Raw genomic sequence first — 22,989 nt, 5'->3', positions numbered from 1 at the left:
AAAAAAAAAGATTTTATTACCATATGATGGCCTACAATCGCAGTTATCGACAAAATTTCCCTTGTTAAAGCTTTAAAATGTCACAGCAAATCGTTACATCCAAGTGTCAAATCTCACTAAATCTGTCCTGACAGGGTGATTATTATTCTAGGGATAACACAAGAGGAGGAGGGAGGCGCTAGACAAGAGCTTCACCAACATTCCCAGTGTGAATGAACCCATCGTGACCCGATAGCTTGTCTTGCTGCTGTGACGTCGTCATCCTCTTCCAGCGCTGAAGGTCACAAAAGAGCAATATTTATTGTTTCTATTAACTCCCTGCGTCATTTCCGAGTGGGGAGAGAAAGGTCAAGGGTGACGCTGTACCTCCTTGATGCATCCCGGCGTGGTGTACAGCATGTAGACGACATAGCCCGGGATGAGCACCATGGAGGACAAGGCCATGAACCAGCCGATGGTTTGGCCCCACACGGGGTACACATAGTTGCCCAGAGTCAGGGGTGTCATCTCCACAGCACTGAAGGTAAACACACCCTGAAAGCAAAGTTGTTTGAATTATACAGGGATGCGATGTTTTTTTTTGTTTTTTTTACAATTACATGAGCAGAACTGTCCATTTAGATCTTTGGGGTGTCTGGTTCGTCTATAACAAGCTAGGCTAGGCTAGGTAAACTAGCCTATCAATTAAAAATTACTTCACATTCACCTTCAATAAATTCTGTGTTTTGCACATTTATATGCAATACTATTTGTTCTATTTTGTTTATTTAACGCTTTATTGAACATAAATATAAAAGGCCAAGCCTTTCCATAACAAATTAGAAGCTAGGCTAGGCTAACAACCCCATTAGCGTGGTTTCAAGTTAAACAAATCAGCATTTTTCATTTATGAGCCTTACAAATTTCTTAGTGAAGTTCGACATTTAATGTAGAAGTGAAAGTTCAATCATGTTCTTTTTTGTCAGCTAAAAGCAATGAATTTATTTTTTGACACAATGTGCCTACTGAACTTGGAGCTAAATGCAAGCTAACCATATTATCAACGTATTAGCTTGCCAGCGCTTAACTTGGTTCGAATGATGTAACGGGCTAACAACCCACAGGAAAAGTGAGTTATCAGTATTTGAATATTCTGAGCGTTTTCTGAGATTTAACTATAGTAACAGCTGTTACGACTGTATTTAATCGTTTTGACCTGTTTCTTACCACGATAATACCAGACGTATTGATTCTCACCATGATACTGACAGATTGGTGTCACAGAGGTCGAGTCAATGAAATAATTTCCTGTTCGCCTACCAAGCAGATGAGTGGCGTGAAAAACTTCCAACAGAGCTTCCACCAAACGCAGGGTCGGTAGCCGATCATGTCCTCGATGTCGTTGTAGAACCTCTCGGCTCCTGCACCGTTAAATCAACGTCAGCGCAAAAAAAAGCTTAGGTTTAACCGGCTTGGATGCTTCCTACCGTAAAGCCAGGCGATGGAGACGGTCTCGAAGAAGACAAGATAAAGGAGGCACATTCCGCTGGCTGAGTAATAATCAAACAGCTTGAACACATACAGGCCACCCTGGAAGACACGGAGGGGGCAAATTTAGCCAATACCAAGATTGTTTTGTCATGTCGTGTACCTGTGTGATATTAGAGAACCCGATGATGAAGGACACGAAGCAGACGATCAAGATGAAAACCTTCTTCCTCTTCCTTAACACTAAGGGATACTCATCCATCAGAGCTGTGATGAAACCTTCCACTGTGCAGAACTGATTGGATGCCAAGAAGAGTCATTCCTGTGTCTGTTTGTTACATGTTGTGTTGCGTGTACCTGGCTGTCCAAACCCAGCATCATGAGCATGGAGAAGAAGAGGATGGCCCACAGGGATGACATTGGTAACTGCGTGACCGCCTGGGGGTATGCCAAAAACGCCAAGCCAGGGCCTATATTTTCAAAAATACTCAATTATTGGCTTTCTGTACTTCACAAGTCCGACATCTCAATCGAATACCCGAAGCTGCTAGCTCATGTACAGGCTTCTTAGTGATGTGCGACATGAAGCCCACGATAGAGAAGATGACAAAGCCGGCAAACATGCTGGTACAGGAGTTGATGCAACACACGATGATGGAGTCCCTGAAATGGACGACAGGATAATCATCAACGTGTAAAAAAAATACCGTCGTAAAAGGTTGTGATGGGGTCATACTTGTAGACGTCGTTATTGTAGCTATTGTAGCTGCCCAGTGCAATGAGCGAGCCCAGGCCTAGGCCGTAGGAGAAGAAGATTTGGGTGGCAGCGTCCAGCCACACCTTGAACATGTACACATAAGTATTTATGACCAAGGAGATGCCAAAAATAAATACTCCAAGCACGTTATACCTCTGAGCGAGTGAGTTTATTGAAATCTGGGGTGATGTAGAAGCGGATGCCGTCGATGGCTCCAGGGAGGGTGACCCCACGGAAGAACAGGATGAAGAGCATAAAGTAGGGATAGGTAGCTGAGAAGTACACCACCTAAATTGAGGAAATTGTCTAACATAAGCCTCCATCTCCCCATCATTTGGTTCTAACACATTTTCTCTACCTTATGCTTGGTGGTGGTAATTTGTCAAAGTTGACCCTCCAAAGATAAAAATCCCAGACAACTTCGATCAGTCAATTTAAGTAGTCAAAACAGTCTCACCTTCCCCGTCCACTCCACTCCCTTCCAGATTGAGAAATAGACGAGAACCCATGCGAGTGCCAGGGTGCCCACCAGGGGCCAACGAAGTTCCCCGGGTTCCTCCAGACCACCGGACAACTGGTGCATGTTACGCCTGTAAAAACACAGAAATGATCTCTCTGAAAGACCAATAAATGCCCTTAGGAGTCTGACAAGACATTCGACTCACTCCCAAAACTCTGTAACAGCACTAGTCAGGTTTGTGGTGTCCTTCAGGCTGTAGTTGCAGAAACACTTATCTGTGTTCCAGGGATTGTCGCAGTTTTGCCAGGGCAGCTCCTGCACGCACAGAAACAGAACTTCCCGATCTGAACGACAGAAGCCTTGGCGGATTCTTGTTTCTAACATACCGAGCCGAAGGAGTTGAACAAGTAGTAGAGGGCCCAGGCTATGATGATAATGTAGTAGATGTTGAGCCAGAAAGATAGCACCACTGCGGCCAGACCAACACCTGCCGACACACCAGAACCATTCCGCAGGTTTCTACCTTGCCCATTCTCAGAATCTATCATGTCATTGGAATCTTCAGTCTTTACCTTTCATCATCGGCATGAGCTTCCACACCCCGAGACCTCCAACTGAGGTGAACTGTCCAAGGGACGTCTCCAGTAGGAAGAGAGGTATCCCAGCAAACACCAGAGTCATAAAGTACGGGATCAGGAATGCTCCTTGATGGGAATCAGATGAATCAGTTGGGTAAAATCAGGGGCTCAATGGATAAGAACTTACCTCCGCCATTCTTGCCGCACAAATACGGGAACCTCCAGACATTCCCTAAACCGATGGCGTACCCCACGCAGGAAAGCAGGAAGTCAAACTTGCCCTTCCAGCTTCCTCGGTCAGGTGGCTCCTCTTTTTGCTTCTCTTGGTCCGCAAGTGGTGCCGCAAGCTCCATTTCCTCAAAGGGAACCGCTTGCTTGACATCACTCGGTGAGTTCAAGTCTACCGTACTCTGTCCAGTCTTGCCCATGGTGGGACCTCCACTAAGAGAGTGGATCCTTTGGCGTTCTTAAACTGGATTATGATTCTTTGGTGGACTGATGCGAGTATGCAGAAAAGCTACAAAGAAATGATGATCCAAGTTTAGCTCCTCTACTTGGGAGGGTACGTTTCCATGACTGGATTTATTCCTATGTCAGTACACCCAAACACCCAACCCCAGTATTTTGTATTCCACTTCTGGATGACAAGAAATTGGCACACTGAGAGGAAAACATTTGCCAGTGATTGATTGGCCTAGAAAATGTTCATGTCGCTACTTTTCATTTGATCACTGCACTGAATGAGCAATCACGTAGATGCAATATTTATAGGTAGTCGCTGATTGATGCTCATGAAAAGACATTGTGCAGTGATGCGGATGATCCATATTTGAAATTTAGATGACTCTTTAATAAAGGAAAAAAAAAGGTCAAAAAGTAAAATCCATTTGGATTAACAAAAGTAAAGTAACTTCTAGATCAGATCATTTTTGTCACGGGCCGCAGTTTCCCTCGGAGGGCCATGGCATTAAAAAAATGCTCGCAATATCTATATTTTTAAAAGATAAAGACAATTTGTAATTTTAGTAATGACTCAAAGTCGATGCAAAATTTGTCTTTGCGGGCCGCATAAAATAACGTTGGCGGGTCGTATCTGGCCCCTGGGCCTTGAGTTTAACATCTATGTTTTAAATAGATAACAGATTTTGATTTTATTATTGCTCTTCATTAACGGCCTGCCTTTATCTTTCTCAGACATACAGTATGACAAGAGGAAGAACAGCCTACCTGGAAGATGCCCTCATCAACTTCTTCACAACTTGATCCGAAAGGTAAAGAAAAAAAACCTGTCAATTTGGGCTGCCTCCTCAGGCCCATGGGAGGCTCTCCGCTTCCCGAGAAGACCTCACCAACGTTTCTCACTCACTCTTTCTGCTGTTTCATCGCATTGGCTGGTTGTCCTTGTTAGCCGCGGCTATCGAGTGGCTGCTAATAAAGTTCGACCTGCGTGCCTGCTTTGATTACAGCTCAGCACCCGGACCGCCTGAGGCCGTATGGGATATGCCGACCACACACACACACGCACAGTGGTGGTACATTGTGTGTATATGTGTGTGTGTGGGGGGTTTGAAACTTGCCAGAATGGTTGCCATGGGTTTCTCCTGATAGAAAAGGCCCTCATCTTGAGAAGAGCAAAATGATTTACTGTAACCAGCCAAACGTCCACTCTGGCCAGTTTGAAAGAGATGTTTTGATGGGAACATCATTAAATGCAATGAGTTTAAACAGACATTGAGAAGCTACAGGATAAAGATTTCTACATTATTTTGTTTCAAAAATTATGTTGAAAGTCTTCCCAGCAGAGCCCCGAGGTGAGTTTTTCTGATAGTGTGCCATTATTTATCGAGGGCCTTGAAGGCAGCAGTTAAGTTCATGATTTGCAAGTTTTCCTTTTTTTCATGGCTTGCGGTATTCCAACAGAATGTACTCGGAAATACCTTTCAAATTGAAAATAAATCAAGTTCAACCTTTCAAAATCACCCCTGGGCTTTTAAGTGCACACAGAGATGGTATTATTCGATTATTTCATGTCCCTACTGCTGCAGGTCAACATGTAGTGTCTTGAAAGTTCAATTCATCCTGTGACCACTCTTGCTGATCAAAATACATCTCAAATCATCTCTCCCCATTGAAACGAATAGAGATGCCATTAATCCGTTCTAGCACCTTCCCAAAATATATATTTTTTCCAAAAAACAGCATCAATTGTTCCTTCTGGTGCTTGACTTGGCCACATGAGGGCAGTAAAATACATATAAAGAAGAGGGTCATAGTTGTGGTAATGGTAGTTGTTATTTGCAGAGGATAAAGAATATATGCCTCCGAGTCAGGGTGTCACAAAAAAAATTACGTCGGCCTATTTTGTTGCCAAGCTATCCAACTTGAGCCACTTTGTGTGTTTCGCCACTGTTTGTGTTCGAGTATGTTTCTTAAAGACGAGTAAGTTGGGTCGCTTCTATCTCAAGGCGCCATTGTATTTGTATTAATGGCTGCCTTTTATCCTCCATGTCAGGGAAGAGGCCAGGAAGTCTGACACCGAGAAATAGTTGCCCCACGGTGCCAAATGTTCTTCGGCTGAACGGTGCCACTTGTCAACTGGATGAAAATAAGTTTGTAATTCATGACATCACAAGATGGCAATCGTCACTTTGACTTTCATTTATGTTCTCGGCGGCAGCGCCTCCAGAACGTAATCACCCCCCGATTATCTTCGCGAGCGACACTCGGGGGGATCAAAATTAAGTCTCATCGATCGGCGGCCTAGTAAACACACTGATGGAAACCAGCTCTGACAGCCGCAATCCCGGCAGCCATTTTGGTGCGAGATGACAACGATAGCGGGAGCCTCATTAAGTGCTTTCAATGGGATCTCATCTTGTCATTTGAAAAACTCATCCACACATCACTGCGCTGGCACATTGTGAGAGGGCTCATTCGGCTTCTGTTATGGAAATGAAAGATCAAGCATGCTTTATGTTTGTGTAAAATGAGAAATCATGTGCGTTCATATAGATAGAATGAGTGTATAATATTTGCAAGGAAATGAATTACGTATAAGTCTGCACAATGTGTCCCTGCTGGGGAAAAAAAGTTTAATAAATAAATAAATAAATAAATGAACCAACAATTAAAAAAAAAAAGTGATTAGTTACAGTATGTGGCAAATTAGCTGTCATTGAGATTAGAGTTAATCGTTTGCTTGGAAATGATTTATCACTTAAAAAATAGCCCAGAAAACATAAAAGTTATCTTTATTTTTAGGCTTGCGGGAATAAGTGTTATTTAACGAATATGTCACCATTTCTAGAAAAAGAAATATCGGGATGCGTGGCTATGACATAGAGGAAGTGGAAATATAGAGCTATTTATAATCAGTAACATTTCAAATTTCCCCTGTTCTCATTTCTTCTACCTGCTGTGCTATCATTCTCTCCAATCTATGTGTTTATGCCAAGTCCCTAATTAATAAGCCCAAATGCCGCAGAGATGCCGTTGCTACGGAAACCCCATCAAAGCGAGCCGTGACTAAACAGACGCGCTGAGCGGCAACATGATAATCACGTTATTTATTGGAATAATCAAAAAGTTCATACAGTTGACCACACAATACAAACACATGTATGCGTAATGCAAGCGACATTTGTACACGCACACACAACGAGGATTAATTGTCTTTCCTCAAATTGTGGGGCAACCAAACAAACAGAATCATCTGTTTATCGAATGCCGCTTCACATCACACACACGTGACCGACCTTGGCCGTACACACACATGCATACTCACATTCAATACAAAAGAATGTAGTCAGATGTGTTATATTACATGTTATATACAGTAAACGTATGTAATACGGAATATGGACATGACAGAAGTGCTGAAAGTTATATGTTGGAAGCATTATATATGTTTATAATACATATATAAAAGACAGTATAATAAATTGGTGTCTACATGAGATTATAAAAAAAAAAAAAATACTCACGTACCTCATGGGGTAATTATTTAGCGCCATGCTAACATTTACAATTTCTCCCATTAGCGGATTTCTTTAGAAACTATCCTCCATTATTAAAACAAAACAACTCAAAAATGAAAAGAGTGATTTGGCACAATTTTGATGCCATGGAACTAAGTAGAAGTGAATTGAGGCGCTTCATCCAAACAAAAGTAGTGCTTTGCTACCATGGACGAGTGTGGTACCTTGAGTGATGCTCGTTTCTCAAAAACACAACAAGTCATCATTTCCCATTGAAATGAATGGAAATTAAATCACTCCTCCAGCCTCCCACAAAATAACATCCAGGTGATTTTTCTTTTTTTTTTTCTTCTGAAAAAAAAACTGTATTGTATAACAGTATTGTAAAAACAATCATAATATTTGCCCACCACATAATGATTAAATGTGGAAAATATGAGCACAAAACACAACTGTATCCAATTAGTATCTAATTTAGTCCAGCCACATTCTTCTTCTGCGAGTCTTATTGGCAGTTGGCACACCATCGTCATGGCGGATTACCGCCACCAACTGATAATGTCCAATGAAACTTATGTGGATTGATAGTGGCTCGATTTTAGGACATTTGCCGCCTCCATAATTTAGTTTCTTGCCGAATTTCGCGAGTCCCTATCAAAATGGTGGCGACAATATGTTCATGATTCAGGATATGTTAACGATGTTAGATAAGAAATAGGTCAACTAATAGGTCCCTGAATACCTGCTTGAATTGTAAACACACAAGATGATGTCATCCAGCCTTTAAACACCGGTGACTTCTGCTTTCTTATTGTCTTCTCTCGCCATCCTGGCTCGGGCAGGCCCCTGGACGACGAGGCCGCACACGGTCAGGGCGGGATTGTGAGGTCGGGCCTGGCGCAAATCATCAGATGGCGTCGTCATGTACTGGGGAGTCTGATTGGTGGATAACAGTTTACGAAAGAAGATGAGAACATGTAGGGATTTTTTGGGGTTCTGTACAGTATATTTCAATAGTGGGAACCTGTTTTGGCTAGTTTGACTAGCCTAGTCCTAAAAATATGATTAATAAACTTTTCTTTGTTTCAAAAGAAAATTATTTGTTAGTCTTTAACACACATTATTTACAGAATTTACATCATCTTGTAATGTGCGGTACACTTTAATTAAATCATATATTAAGTAGAGCTGGCAAAATTAATCGATTAATCAACAAGTCATATGCTTAGACCCCTAGGTGTTTGGCCATCTATAATTAACTTTTGTGTATTTTTTTATTTTACAGGTATTTTCGTCCCACATTTCCCACAGTCCCCTATTGGGAACATATTCTAAATGTTCATTTGAAAAAAATGTTGGGGTGTCTCCAAGTAAAAAATCCTAGTTTTGCAAGTACCGTATTTTTTGGACTATAAGCCACACCGGACTATAAGGCGCACCTTCAATGAATGGTCCATATTAAAACTTTGTCCTTATATAAGGCGCACCAGACTATAAGGCGCACCATTAATGCATCATGTCAGATTTTTAATCCAAATAATTTTTTTTATCCTTTTTATTTCAACTTCAGACGCAAAAAAATTATTTTATAATCACAAAATAATAATCCATAGTCTTTTTGATTCATGATTCATAGTCTTCAGCGGGCCACTTATGATTGATTTCATGACACAACGCTTCGGGCCAGTTTAAATTTAGGAATTTGGTCCATATATAAGGCGCACCGGACTATAAGGCGCACTGTTAGCTTTTGAGAAAATTTTAGGTTTTTAGGTGCGCCTTATAGTCCGGAAAATACGGTACTGTACTCACCTTGCCCAACGTGACAAGGATGAACACCGGTATGCAGATGAGCGGCAGGAGGATGAGCAGTGACCCAATGGCCAAGCCCCAGCTGCCCAGCTGGTAGTCATACACCATCAGCGAGTGCGTCTGGACCAGGTCGTACAGCATGATGAGCTGAAATTCAGTGTCAGTCAGTCAATGTAACGCCAACAACAGGAAGTGACTAAGGAAGACGGGCTCACCAAGCAGAGCAGTGGCGTGACAAACAACCAGCAGTACTTGAGCACGGGAAACGGCCGGTACCCGATCATGTCCTCAATGTTGTCCAAGAAACGATCGGCGCCTGTTAGTGAGAATCGTTGAATACAAATCACTCAGTATTCATTATAAACACCGTAACCTACCATACACCCAGCCGATGACGATGCTCTCAAAGATGGCGATGATAAGCAGGCTGGTGCCGCTTGACCCGAAGCTGTCAATTATGTGGAAGAGCATGATTCCTCCCTTGAAAAAAAATCAAAAGGAAATACAAAAAAAAGAATGCAAATATGATCCTAATTTTAAAAATATACAAATATGAATTCCTTCCTGAAAATGCATATACACACTTTATAGAAAAAGTCTACACACCCCTGTTCAAATGCCCCTTTTTGTGATATAAAAATGAGAACCAGATGAATAATTTCAAAAGTATTTTCACCACAACAAAATTAATAAATAAGGAATGTGAAGGGGGGGGGAAACAACTGCAACCATGTGATGTGTCTGCATAAGTGTGCACACCCTCATAACTAACCAGTAATGGAAATTAATGCAAATATTAACATAATATGGCAATATAACTCGCGGTCAAACCCATATGAATCACAATAAGGTATAAACATAATAATCACAATAAATAGTGCATTTTATAAAGAAATGTCTGGCAAAACTAATTTCATTTTACAATTTTAGTGTAAGTTAGCTTTTCTTTCTTTCACCACCAGGTGGCTTCCCCACTTGCTGTGTACCTCTGTGACGAGGGGCAGGCCCAGCAGGAAGCAGACCACCACAATCACGAGAACCAGGATCTCCCGAGCGTAGGGTCTCCTCATATGTTTTGGGAACAGGTCGCTAATGGCCGTTGCTAAACTCTCCACGCACACAAACTGTGAAGAAAAACAGCGGAGTTTTATGTTATTTTTAAGAAGATGATGGAGTGTGTGAGATGCATGACATGCCTGTGTGTCTAGACCCAGGAGGAGCATCATAAAGAAGAACACCACGGTCCAAAAAGTAGAGCCGGGTAGCATTGAGAGTGCTCTAGGGTAGGCAATGAAGGCCAACGTTGGACCTGGAGAAAGCACGGAGCCAGTCACAGTGAGTAACATCATCAAATATGTTTTTACCCTTCTTGAGTAGATTTGAATTTTTTGGGGACTTTGACACCATTCTTGCACGACACAGATTAGTAATTATTCAGATTCAAACTTGGACCCAGAATCAAACCCACCGCTGGGAACGATGTTCTCCAAGGATACATCCAAGTTAAACGCCATGAAGCCCAGCATGGAGAACACCACAAAGCCGGCGAAGATACTGGTGACGCTGTTCAGAAGGCACAGCACCAAGCAATCCCTGTTGTGGGCGCACACAGGTCAGTGATGTCACAACATGAGGTGGCTCCTAACAGTTCATTTGTACCTGTAGCAATTGTTGTTGTACTTGTTGTAGCTTCCCAGGGAAGTCAGGACTCCTTGGCTGACGGCGTAAGAGAAAAACACCTGAGTCCCCGCGTCCAGCCAAATCTAGACCAGGAGATACCTTAATCAGGGGTGTCAAACTTATTTTTGTCCCGGGCCGTATTGTCGTCATAGGTTCTTTTTGGGGCATGATGACTGTCAACCCAAATAAATGTATGAACGCCTCATATTATATCTAGTATAAACTACAAAACAAACTGACAAATAACTCTTTTTCCAAATCAGGGTATTAAAAGTGTTCAAATATTTTTAAAAAAGATGCAATTTTAGTAATGACACAAATTTGATGCACAATTTGTCTTTGCGGGCCACATAAAATGATTTGGCGGGCCGTATCTGGCACCTGGGCCTTGAGTTTGACACCAGTGCCTTAAATGAATTATACAGTGGATCTCTTCAAATAGCTGATCGTGAGCAGGCCGGCCCACAAAATGACCGCATGTAAGTGACGTTTTATTTGGTATTATTTTTTTAATTTTCTAGTAAAAGTTCCAAGACCAGCCGCATACCAGGCCCTCCTATTCGAGCAACAACACAACGTTGCCTTTAGCAACCGGCACCAATAAAACAGATGCAATTCATACGCTGACACACGGCGGCTTCGCTCGCACAAAGGAAGCGGTTATGTCCGGCCTGTTTTCTTTTTCTTTTTAAGTCATCCTCCCTGGCGCCCACTGATTCAACTCAGGACAAAAGAAACGCATAAGTAGGGAAACATCATCCAGCCCAGATGTTTGATTCTCACAAGCAAAAAGAAATTAAGAAACCACATCGCATCACATCCCTAATCAAAGAAACGTTAATTCCAAAGCTCTGCATAATGTCATCTTTGACGACTTGACAAGAAACTAGAAGGCATAATCTCCACCGGGCGATAACCTCTGACCTCCTGACGCTTGCTTGTCAAGACAGCAAGACTCCACTTTAAATCTAGCAACACATGTTCCTATTGTGCTCAAGCATTTCAACCATCCAGCACGCGGTATTCACCCTGTGGGATCAGACATGCATCTTCATATTGACGACATCCACGCTTTGTACACTTTCGTACCCGTAAAACCCGCAGGGGGGTATTCTGCTTAAAGGAGCTTGACAAATCCCAGATCACTTTCTCTTTCACTGTTTGTTTTTCTTGTTTAGGAGAAAAGCTTGGGAGCGGAAACGAGGCAAGAGGAAGAAGGACTACATCATGTGCTGGATGGTTTAAGGGGGCCCCTTTTCCTCATTTGGGGCTTTAAGAAAAAGCTCTATAAATGCAAAATGGTTGATGCACTGGGCCCTGAAAGGTAAAATTGACACAGTTATAATGGTAAAATATAAGTTATAATCTACAAAATATTTAAAAAAAAAGATTCCAAGCACTAGAGAAAGAGAATGATTGAATATGCACGTATACATATTTTAAATTCCAATAATTACAGACAAAATTAGAATATATACATTAGTAATATGCTATATATTCTTAATTATATATTTTAATTATTTTATTAGAATTATTTAGTTTTTAATGATACAAAATATTACATCAGTATTCTATTTTTAATTCAAGTTATAAAAATTCTGAAAATGAAATATCCACTGGAATAATTTGTTGAAAAATCTTTAAAATGATGTGATTTAAAAAAAAAATGAATAAATGAGCAGTTGATCAGAATCCCATAAGACTTAAACACACATAAAAGAAACAAAAGAGCACATTTGTGAATACTGAAAATTATTTTCTTACAGCAAAATAGAATCTTGTTTTGATGATAATAGCTACTAAATACATATACTAAACTATTTATCATGAGTTCTATCATAAAAATAAATACAAATACGTTTATGCGATTCCACATCTATTTTTGTTCATAATTTAAAAAAAAATTGATCCTAAAACAATTATAATACACGTGCAAGTACACAGAGGCCTGAAAGACTTGAAGCTACGAAAAAAATAGCACATTCGAAACGCTGCAAACTATTAAGCGCGCACAACTGCGTTTTATGCTTTTGTTGACATGAGTCACAACCATGTGAACAAGTCCAGTGCATTTAAAGACTGTCATTCTAGATTATTCTATCTCCGATTATTCCATACATTTCAGATTTTCATGTTCTTCTTACTTCAGGGTTGCGCATCTTTCTGATGTCGGGCAAGAGGTAGTATTTCAGGCCTTCGCCGGCACCGGGCAGCGACACTCCTCGGATGAAGAGGATGAAGAGCAACAGGTATGGGAAGGTCGCCGTGAAGTACACCACCTGCAAAATAAATAATATATAATAAATATAGAAAAGCATTACATAGAAAAATGTCATTACTGTATATTTGTGGACTAGTGGAGAAAGCAGAGCAAATTTTAGGGATTTGTGATAAAGCAGTGGGAATTATCTGGTTAATTTTAGGAAGTCGTCACCTACTGGACTGAAGTGGAAAAGCATTGACTAAATATGTTGGTTTTCTTTTACATTTCTACGTAAATACAGATATTTTAACCTAACAACTAAAGATGTGAGCAACATTGTAAAAATAAAAAAAACAAAAAATGTTTGGGGCATTTAATGTCGTCCTTGTGTTAGGTACACGTGGTTTAAATTTGTTGGCTTTTTGAAATTGGCAATGAAAATAGACTCTTGGCAAACTTCCTCTTTGGGAATAATTTATCGAGCCCTTTTTGTGGGTCTACTGAAGAAAGGCAAACTTACAGTACCAAGTTGAAATATTCGAAGTGAAATTAGTTTTGAGGGCTGAACTATTAGCTACCATAACAAGTCACCAAGAATCTTGGAGAGGATTCTTAAAATGTCTTTAAAATGTTTTCAGGAATAGCTTCTTGAGATTTTTTGGTGGGTCTACTCATGGTCGACATATCTACCAAATTTCAAGTTGCTCAGTGAAACCGGCTTTTGGGGGCTATTTTTTTTTTTTTTTTTCAAGTGACCAAGATCCTTTGAAATGGCCGCCTCAAACCGAAATGGCAAACTTCCTTTTAGGTGTGAATTCTTGAGAGTTTTTTTGTGGGTCTACTCATAATAGACATACCCACAAAATGTCATGTTCCTAAGTGACAAATATTGCAAACGCACCTTTCCCATGGATTTAATCCCCTTCCAAATACAGAAGTAGCATATGGCCCAGGCCAGCAGCAGGCAAAGGGCCAGGTCCCAGTGCACCTTGCCGAGGGACATAAACTCGGACATCCTCAACACGCGATTGCTGCACAGGAAGAGTGAGAAAAACAACAACGCGCCCTTCAATCAGTCAACCAATCAATAGAACATTCCGTACACTGCAATAAACAGAGCCGGCTGCAGAACATGCCTACAAAATGAGCAAAACATGTGTGCCACAGGATTGAGACTGTAAAAGAACATGCACATGTTTTCAGTACATTCCCCCGGGAACAGCTGGATCATATCAAAATATTTAAAAGTGAGGCCAGTTGTGCAACTTTCATCCATGTTTACATTTAATGCTGTGTCATGAGTGACCACATGTGGCATACATGCCTTCCAACACCAAAAGCCAATTATGTCTTTTTAAAGAAATAGTGTCTTTGTCCATATGTGTGTGAAAGTATGCGTTGGTGTAAGTGTTTTTGTTTTTTTTCTCACGTCCAGAATTCCTCCTCAGCGGACTTCAACATCAGGAAGGATTCATTGAAGGATCTGCGGAGGTGTAGCAAAGCACACAATGAGTGAGTCAAGGATGGCTACGATTCAACAATTACTACAAATATGCAGAGGTGGACGAGCGTGATGTTTCCGCAGAGGGACATTTTGTGGATGGTTCTCATGCATTCCAAGTGAATGATGCCATGATAAAGAGTAGTGAGGTTCAGGGTCTTATAGTTTGGGATTTTTTATTAGAGGTAGATTTTAGGTTGTTTTTATTATTATTTTTTACTCAGTTAGTTTTGATATAGGGATTGTTTTAAGTTCACCGTTTTTGCTATTATTAGTTTTAGTATTAGTTTTATTTTATTTATTGAATTAATTGACAAAAATGTTTGCCAGAATTCTAATTTTATCACCATAAAATGTAGTTTTATCGACTTTTTTCTTTTTTAAAAAAGGGACTGTTTTTATTTTGTTTACAATTTTTTTTTTTTTCATTAGGTTTTGTGAACTATAATGACCTTGGTAGGGTTAATTTTCTAAACTTAAATTCCAAGAAAAATTTGTATTGTATTGATTCAAAATACTTCTTTTTTTGGGGGGAAGTAATTTGGATTTTTCCATCCTGTCCTAACGTGACTTAGTAACAAGTAGTCACCTAAAGAAAACAACTACTGAAGTACTTTCATGGTTTTTATTTTTTTTATCAGAACATGAATGTCAAAAGTACAAAAATATCAACTAGGAATGTGCAAATTCAATATCACGTTACCTAAAACAATATTAAATGACATTTTATAAAATAACTATGTAAATTAAACTAAGGCTAAATCAGCCGCAAAGGTCGCACTGCATATTAAATTTATTTTATTTTATATTGCTGTTCTTTTTTTTAATCAGGTTTCGGTTCATGTTTCTTCCTTCCGCCAATAAAAAGGTATGTTCTTTGGTGCTGTTCCAAATAAGAATAGTGTAGCCATCTTTTTTTGCTTATGTTGGAATTTTCCCAGCAGAAGACAAAGAACTTGGCGAACAGGCCAAGCTGGAGGCAAGTAAGAATAAGAAACAACTCACATGTCAGTGGCATTTTCAAAGTAGTCATAGGTACTGATGTTGGTGAGGAAGGACCAGTTGGCATTGGGGTGGAACAGATGCGGGTTGGTGTAGGGACTTATGCGGTCGTGGCAGTTTTCTGCAAGACATGACTAAAGATAAAGAGCATCTTCGAGGAAGATTTAGGGAGGTGTTCTGTGGGAGAGCACCGGTCGGGCTTAATGGAAACCAGATGCTCCTCGCCGCTCGCTCACCGGTGTTCCACCAGTTATCACATGAGGACCAAGGTAGCTGATGTTGGAAGGAGTTGAAGAGGTAGAAGAGGACCCAGGCCAGCACCACAATGTAGTAGATGTTGGCGTAGATGACGATGACGAGCGAGGCGACCCCCACGCCTATCATCATGCATGATTATTAAAACATGTAAAGCGATTGCAAATTTGACATTAATTTCACCCAAAAATTGTGTAAATCTTAAAATACATTTTGATGCATTAAAAATAGCTTATAAATGGTTAGGTAACGAGTAATGTAGTTAATTTTTAGGAGTGTATTGCCCTCTAGTGGCATATGAATGTATTACTGAATTGTGCAAATCAAATTTACCTTGAATGAAGGTGGACTACAATCAAACTGGAGAATTAAACTTACAGGTGTATTTTATGTGCAATGTATTTTACCTTACGTATATTTTATTTCCATTGCCTTTATTTAATCCCAATGTTAATGTTTGAATTTGCATACTTTAATAGTGGCTAAAAATATTAAATATTGCAACACTTTATTGGATTAAAACATGCATACATGTTGTCGGAATACTTAGCCAAGTATTTTTTTAGGTGACGCTTGATATAAAAAGTTTGAGAACCACCGATTTTGGATAACCGTCATAGTAACCACACAATTAAGTCCTTTACTGCCATTGACGGCTATATACGTCATATTAACTGGGTTGCCAGTGACTGAGATAAGCATGATACATGTCCTGACTAAAAGGGGCAGTCACTCCGGGTTGACCCCCTCCCCGACTCCCCCAAGGCAAATGACGAAACCCAAGAAGCAAAGAACAGTACAATAACCAATGCATTTGCATTAGTCACGATCATTTCTTGTGAACAAACAACCTTTGAATCGAGCTGTTTGTCACAAGGTCCACAAATATTTACCACTACAGCTGCGCGTCTTTTTTATTCAACAAATCCTAGCCTTGTTTGACCAATATTAATTTTTATTTTTAACTCACCCTGAAACATCGGGCAAATCTTTCTCCAGGCAGTGACGGTGCTTTGGCTGGTGTACTGACCCAGCGCTGTCTCCAGAAAAAAAATGGGGATCCCGCCAAAGGCCAGGAACAGAAAATATGGGATGAAGAAGACTCCTGTTAGGAGAAAGAAGGTATGTAAAGTATTATTAAATTTTTGCTTAAACTTGCAAGTAAAAAAAATGCATGGTAGTAATAAAATCTCACTTCACAACAAGCATTAGGCAAATATTCTTATTTATTCTCTTATTACAGAATAATTAGGCAAATATTCTTATTTATTATTTTATGACAGAATAATGTAATATTTATTCATATGAATAATCTCATAATATTTAAAAAGTAATATTTCTCTATTACAGCATCTTATTAATGAATTTTAACTGTCTCCATTTATACCTATGTCTGAATTATACTGCCCCCAGATGGCCAAGTCATGCATTACAGAAGGAGCAGCACAATGTCCATAGAATTGCAGCAGATAGGTTTTGGTATACCTTGTTGCTGTTATGCTTCTGCATATGGGAAAGGAGAGTCACAATCATTTCACAGATGTTTACAAATGTGTCATTTTGATGTAACGTAAAAGATAATCAGTCTACTTTCATAAGATGACAAAAATCTGAGGATTTGAACAATTTTAAGTCAAACGGTTATTTGATAATCGTTTCGATGTCGATTGATTGATTCATTTTGACACCTCAAGCACGTGCCACCTCACTCCGCCCCGCTTTTTAAAGGCACATGCATGTTCACAGATCATTTCTGTATATTTTATGCACAATGTGACTAAAAAGGTTGAATACATTTTTGTTTAAAGCATATGGAAGGGGTTAAATTATGTGTGGGGAAAAAAGTTTTATATGGTCTCTGTAATGCTGTAATTCACCCATATGTTGAAAAGATTTTTTTTTTTTTTTAGAACCAAACTACAATTGTGTTGGGCCAACATCTTGAAACCATTTTGGAGAAGAATCAAGATCAGCATTCCCCAACTCCCACACTTTCTCACAGTCACACAACTCTCACCTCCACCATGCTTGTAACATAAATAAGGGAATCTCCACACGTTTCCCAGGCCGACGATCTCTCCGGTCATGGAGAGCAAAAACTCCCATTTATTGGCCCACTTGCCCCTGGCCGGACCCCCCTCATTGGCGTCCACTTTGTTTGGATCAGACTGTCTAGTGGGATTCCCTCCGGTTGTTTCTTCAGTCATTATGTCTCAAATCTATTGCATGCAACACAATAAACATTATAAAGCTGCTCATCAACTTTACATTCACAATGTTCTGTCATCTTATCTCATTTGCAAAACTAATATTGCTTTTTTTCATTCAATCCAATTGCTGCTCAATTAAAAAACAATTACCAACCTTTAAATCCAATTAACTGGTAATGAAAGTAAACATAGTGTCTAGAAATGAGACAAACAACTCACCAGTGAATTTTGCAGTGAACCCTGGTTGGAAAACTCCACAAATGAAGGAGTAGAGTTGAGGAGTGGGGAAAAAGTTTTCTCAAATGGGGTGTGTCCTTGGAGGATGCGCATAACGCAGGGATGTGTGTGTGTGTGTGTGTGTGTGTGTGTGTGTGTGTGTGTGTGTGTGTGTGTGTGTGTGTGTGTGTGTGTGTGTGTGTGTGTGTGTGTGTGTGTGTCTGTATGTGGCCAATCTTGTAAGCAAAACCATTTACAAGTGCGTATTTCAATGAACAGATATGTAAACAGAATCCGTGACCACAGTCATAAATCAACAAATGCGTGACTGAAATCACAAACGTACAACGAGAATCCACAAATGCGGAATGATTATCCTCAATTGCACAACTGAAGTGTGATATAAATTTCCAAGTGTGCACATTGGTTTCAATGCGTAAGCTCAAACAAATAGACTTTTGATTTGCTGTAGTGTCACATGGGACTTTAGCAACAGTCGTGCCGAATAGAATCACAAATGGGTGAGGTGATTATGCCGATACGTATCTGGAGACCTGTGTGTGGTACATGTTTGGACCACCAGAGGGCGCTAATATTCGCATATTTGCTGTTTTACTGCAGTCTTGTTCACTCGGCCATCGACTGCATTTATTTTCATTTGGTGTTTCTTCAAAGACTAGAAACATGGGTGAATGGAACTTCTATCGACCCATTAGCAAGCATCATTTATTTAAATATTAAAAGGAAAATCTAATTTGAATATGTTATTAAAGTATTGGATTCAAACACACGTGCACATCTCTTTTCAACCAATCACGACAGTTTTATTTTTTTTGGCATAAAATTGTTCTGATACTTAGCCATTGCTGTGCAAGGAAAAATCAATAGTTAGTCTCTCTTGCCACCTAGTGGTTTAGGGGTGTAAGACCTCACAACACACAATTTTCTTATTTTTCCTGCTTATTTTAAATGGTTTTGCTACATTATTGACCCCTTGGGACCTCATAGTTGTATTGCATAAATGTGTTTAATGTCCATCATGAAGAGATGATACGGGAAAGATAATTCAGCCTGGCACCAAAACCCTTTTTGGATTTTATTTACTGTATGATGTTGATGTATTACTTTAGAACAGGAAACAAAATCAGGTCAAATTTCGGATGGGTGTACAGGTAGCGCGTTACTTTTACCTTGCAGTTCAAAATCAGGGCGAAATATTACAATCTAGGCGACGTGATTGGCGCGTGACAGTGACGTATATTGCTTTCTCATTCTAACCAGGACGTGAGAATGAACCTAGAAAACGGCAGCGGGCGACTGGAATTCTGACGCCGTGAGGGTCACGACATTCCACTCCCAAGATGCCTCGCCCCGACTGAGACCAGTGTGATCAAATCAAATCACCTCCGGGCCCCCCCACCCAGCCTGCGCCGAGTGGTCGTCGATGTGTTGTTTTGGCATCCATTGTTTGAAACTTGCGCAATGTTAGCCACCAGAACGGCCGAGGATGAGTCCCTGGAGGTGGAGGAGATGGACACCTTGGAGCCCAACTGGTGTTGGTTCTACCTGGCCGAGTGTGGGGTGTGGCACATGTTCGAGGTACTGTACTGGATGACACACGTGAGATTTTTTTTTTCCCCAGCACTATGATTATACACGGACATACGGGTACTGTGTGACGTAGGCTCATATGAGAAAACATTGCTGATTACGAACAAATCACGAAACACGATCGATATAAGTGTCGATACCCCGATATTGATTGAGCGAAATTAACCTGCCACTTTAGTTTTCTGCAAATCTTTGCTAATATTTTGTTGAACTCCACTTCAGGGTTCAGGGAGATTTTTAAAAAAAAAATGCATTTTAAATTCTATTTAATATTTTTACGATTTTTTTTTCATTCAACTAATCAAATAGCTAAAATAATTTTGCATATTTGAAGAAATAACAGCAATCAAGGGAGATTTTTAGTTATTGTTGTAGTTTCCGAAGCTTCCGGTATTATTTTATATTTTAGTAATTTTACCGTACTGCACCTCTTTCACTGTATCGATGTTGGGAAAAGTGTAGCTGTTTTTGCCAAAGAAACCTATTTTGTTTTTGTCAAAAATAGTCCCCATCCAGGGTTATGGGGTCATCCAAAATGTAAAGTAAGACTATTGTGACATATCTCACAACAGATTGACCCGAGTGCTGCTTGCTCCGTGACCAGCGCCCAGATTGAACAGTGCTACAACCGGAACCAGCGCGGCGTCATGGAGTTTTACACGGCCAAGTACACATACCGACTGGACTTCTCGGGTATGAAATTGACAAGAAGTTTGCGCGGCTGTCGCTCATGTTGGTTTGTTTGTTATAATTACCAGTCATGCGGCAGGTCAACTTGACGACTGGGAAGCAGCGGCCGATCAAGCGCTCCCTCCATTCCGCAACCGGCTTCAGGTGGGTATCATGCACTGACGTCATCTAGTCTTGTGTTTGACCTTGACTTCACCTTTAGGTTTATTTGCGACAACCTGGCTTTGCCCGTGCCGTGTCACTGGGAGAGGATCAACACGGACGAGCCCTATCAGGTACAATAAAGTGATAATATAACATTTACAACACCAAAACGATAAATTACAATATGATAACAATATCAAAATAATCTAGGAATACATATTCATATCTAGCTAAACCTCAAATAGAATATAATTGATTGACTGATTGATTGATTGATTGATTGATTGATTGATTGATTGATTGATTGATTGATTGATTGATTGATTGATCCGGGGGTGGGAACAAAGAAACAAAGAAAAAGGAGAAAAGAAGGAAATAAAGAGGAAAAGAGAGAATACTGCTGGGAGGCTGCCACTCACAGCAGCGCCATACCAAAAATACAAAATAATATAAAAAATCTAAATATATAAAATAAAATAGTTCCTTTACTCAGTTAACTAAAAACAATACACCTAAAACCCTATTACTAATATTAAAACCTTCCCTGTTTTTTATTTTTATTTCCCTTTTTTTGTGATAGCTAGTCCAGTTGGGCCGAGACACCTACGAGTTTAAAGAAGTTGCCCGGCTGTACGAAAGAACCATGGATCGACCCATTAAATCCATCCAGAGGATTCAGAACTTGGATTTGTGGGAATTCTTTTGCAGGTTGGTAGACTCTCAGGGGGGGATTCTGCCTCGAAAGTGGTGTCAAAACACATGAATCATAACACTTTATGTTAACATGTGTGACTATTCTGCGAAGCTGTTACAGGTTTTATATTTTAGCGTAAAGCAGAAATAACTAAAAGTACATTGGATCTATAGTTGCGTGTAACTATGTGCAAATTTGGATAGCTCTCATGTCAAGATTTGGCATCCTCTGCTGTCTAAATGTAGAATTACAACGAGGCAAATTTGATCACACCCTAGTGGCGAAATTTGGGATTACAATAACGCTAATTTACCTGGCCTACACATATACACTTTATGCGATATTTATTATTTGTATTTATACAATCAAATTTGTATGTGTTTGTTGTCCCCTTTCCAAAGGAAGAAAATGCAGCTGAGAAAAGTGAAGCGCACTTTTGATATTGAGGAGCGAAGGCTTTTCCACGGCACGGGATGCAACAACATCCAGGCCATATGCATGTTTAATTTTGATTGGCGGCTCACAGGAAGCAACGGCGACGTATACGGCAAAGGTGCAAAAAAAAGCGTCCATGCGTGGCTTTGTTATTTCCCACTAATGTGCCTTTTCCTCCTTTTCAGGTAGCTACTTCGCCCGGGACGCCAAGTACTCCAGTAAGTTCTGCCTCAACACCAGCAAGCACAACAGCAACCTGCACCGGCACGGGCTGGCGCTGCCCATCTTTGCCGGTGAGCCGTCGTACAAGAGCATGTTCCTGGCGCGAGTGCTGGTGGGCGAGTACACGCTGGGCCACCCGCTCTACTGTCGCCCGCCCTCCAAGGACACCAGCCTCACCAATTTCTTCGACAGTTGCGTGGACGACATGATCAACCCGAAAATCTACGTCATCTTCGACAGCAACCAGATCTACCCGGAATACCTGATCGAGTTCTATTGAGACGAGCGCTTCAAGAGATGTCGAGGCGATCCTGTGCCTAAGAGCATGAATATTAAAAAGTGCCTTCGATGAGGACGATGACAACTCTGCGAGGATGTTTTTTTTTTTTTTCCACTGCACGTCCAAATGGGATATTGAGTAAATGAGTTGGAAATGCTAACAGCAATTAAACTTGACTCATAAGTCGTACTGGCTCTATTGTGCAGATGTATCTGCACAGAGGAGCCTGCTCATGGTCTCCATTCTGAAATAATTGTCATGAGTAATCACAACATGGAATGTCGCTTTGATATGTGGGTATCTCGAATCATCTTGTTAAGATGTCACATTTCTTTGTGCGTGTGTGTACTTTAGGTTCTCGTGAGACGAACAAGTGACGGATTTCACCACAAGGTGGTGCAATAGTGTAAGTCTGGTTTCAGAGAAACAGTCAATTTGTGTTAAGAAGTCTGTAATTTGTACATACTGTGACTAATAAATGTGGGCTTTTTGCATACAACCTGTCAATGAAGTTGGTTAAATTGAATTTAACTTATTTTATCAGATAATGGTACATTCAAAATAAAATAAACTCATCGGGAGCCAGCGATGCTCACAAACATCCGGAATATATTATTTTAGTAGATTATGTTCACTGCCGCTCTACGTACAGGACAAAGTTGAGAAGTAAAATTCCCGGATGACAAAATTAAACCTAAAATACTTGGTTGGAAACGCTAGCTGGCTTTTCATCTTGAAATAAAATCAAGAATTCGACTCTATTCCACCCTCAACTACTGCCCCTTTGACTTTGAA

General features: G+C 40.3%; 3 protein-coding genes across 5 annotated transcripts; 1 reads left to right on the top strand and 2 right to left on the bottom strand.

Annotated features, from left to right (window-relative positions):
• Positions 1–178: 178 nt before the first annotated feature.
• LOC147040060 (sodium- and chloride-dependent GABA transporter 1-like) lies at positions 179–3,690 on the bottom strand. The gene is made up of 14 exons (XM_085902748.1): positions 3,450–3,690; positions 3,257–3,388; positions 3,071–3,171; positions 2,890–2,999; positions 2,682–2,814; positions 2,378–2,512; positions 2,204–2,307; positions 2,006–2,130; positions 1,825–1,937; positions 1,631–1,762; positions 1,467–1,569; positions 1,300–1,400; positions 367–534; positions 179–274 (listed from the first exon to the last, which is right to left on the bottom strand). The coding sequence occupies exons 1-14, from the start codon at positions 3,688–3,690 to the stop codon at positions 179–181; spliced, it is 1,794 nt and encodes a 597-aa protein (XP_085758874.1).
• Positions 3,691–6,828: 3,138 nt separating this feature from the next.
• On the bottom strand, positions 6,829–18,152 carry LOC147040059 (sodium- and chloride-dependent betaine transporter-like). Its single transcript, XM_085902122.1, has 16 exons — positions 18,122–18,152; positions 17,710–17,911; positions 16,663–16,797; positions 15,674–15,814; positions 15,441–15,558; positions 14,364–14,417; positions 13,836–13,965; positions 12,876–13,010; positions 10,711–10,814; positions 10,520–10,644; positions 10,248–10,360; positions 10,038–10,175; positions 9,429–9,531; positions 9,267–9,367; positions 9,052–9,198; positions 6,829–8,175 (listed from the first exon to the last, which is right to left on the bottom strand). The coding sequence occupies exons 2-16, from the start codon at positions 17,897–17,899 to the stop codon at positions 8,023–8,025; spliced, it is 1,887 nt and encodes a 628-aa protein (XP_085758248.1). The 5' UTR covers positions 17,900–17,911; positions 18,122–18,152; the 3' UTR covers positions 6,829–8,022.
• A 1,208-nt stretch (positions 18,153–19,360) lies between these two features.
• Positions 19,361–22,691, top strand: LOC147040058 (protein mono-ADP-ribosyltransferase PARP11-like). 3 transcript variants are annotated; one of them, XM_085902845.1, is made up of 8 exons: positions 19,361–19,738; positions 20,302–20,422; positions 20,488–20,563; positions 20,622–20,694; positions 21,144–21,271; positions 21,659–21,810; positions 21,878–21,985; positions 22,107–22,691. In XM_085902845.1, exons 1-8 carry the CDS (start codon positions 19,601–19,603, stop codon positions 22,121–22,123), a joined length of 813 nt encoding a protein of 270 aa, XP_085758971.1. In that variant the 5' UTR covers positions 19,361–19,600; the 3' UTR covers positions 22,124–22,691. The 3 variants fall into 3 exon arrangements, with proteins under 3 accessions (XP_085758971.1, XP_085758969.1, XP_085758970.1); XM_085902843.1 differs by having other exon boundaries at positions 21,878–22,691; XM_085902844.1 differs by having other exon boundaries at positions 19,362–19,717; positions 21,878–22,691.
• The last annotated feature ends 298 nt before the right edge of the window (positions 22,692–22,989 follow it).

Source organism: Syngnathus leptorhynchus, chromosome 21, assembly GCF_054491065.1.
Source record: "Syngnathus leptorhynchus isolate UIUO chromosome 21, UIUO_Slep, whole genome shotgun sequence".
Classification (NCBI taxonomy): domain Eukaryota; kingdom Metazoa; phylum Chordata; class Actinopteri; order Syngnathiformes; family Syngnathidae; genus Syngnathus; species Syngnathus leptorhynchus.
The sequence above is the reverse complement of the archived record's forward strand: the minus strand, read 5'-3'. Positions and strand labels throughout refer to the sequence as shown.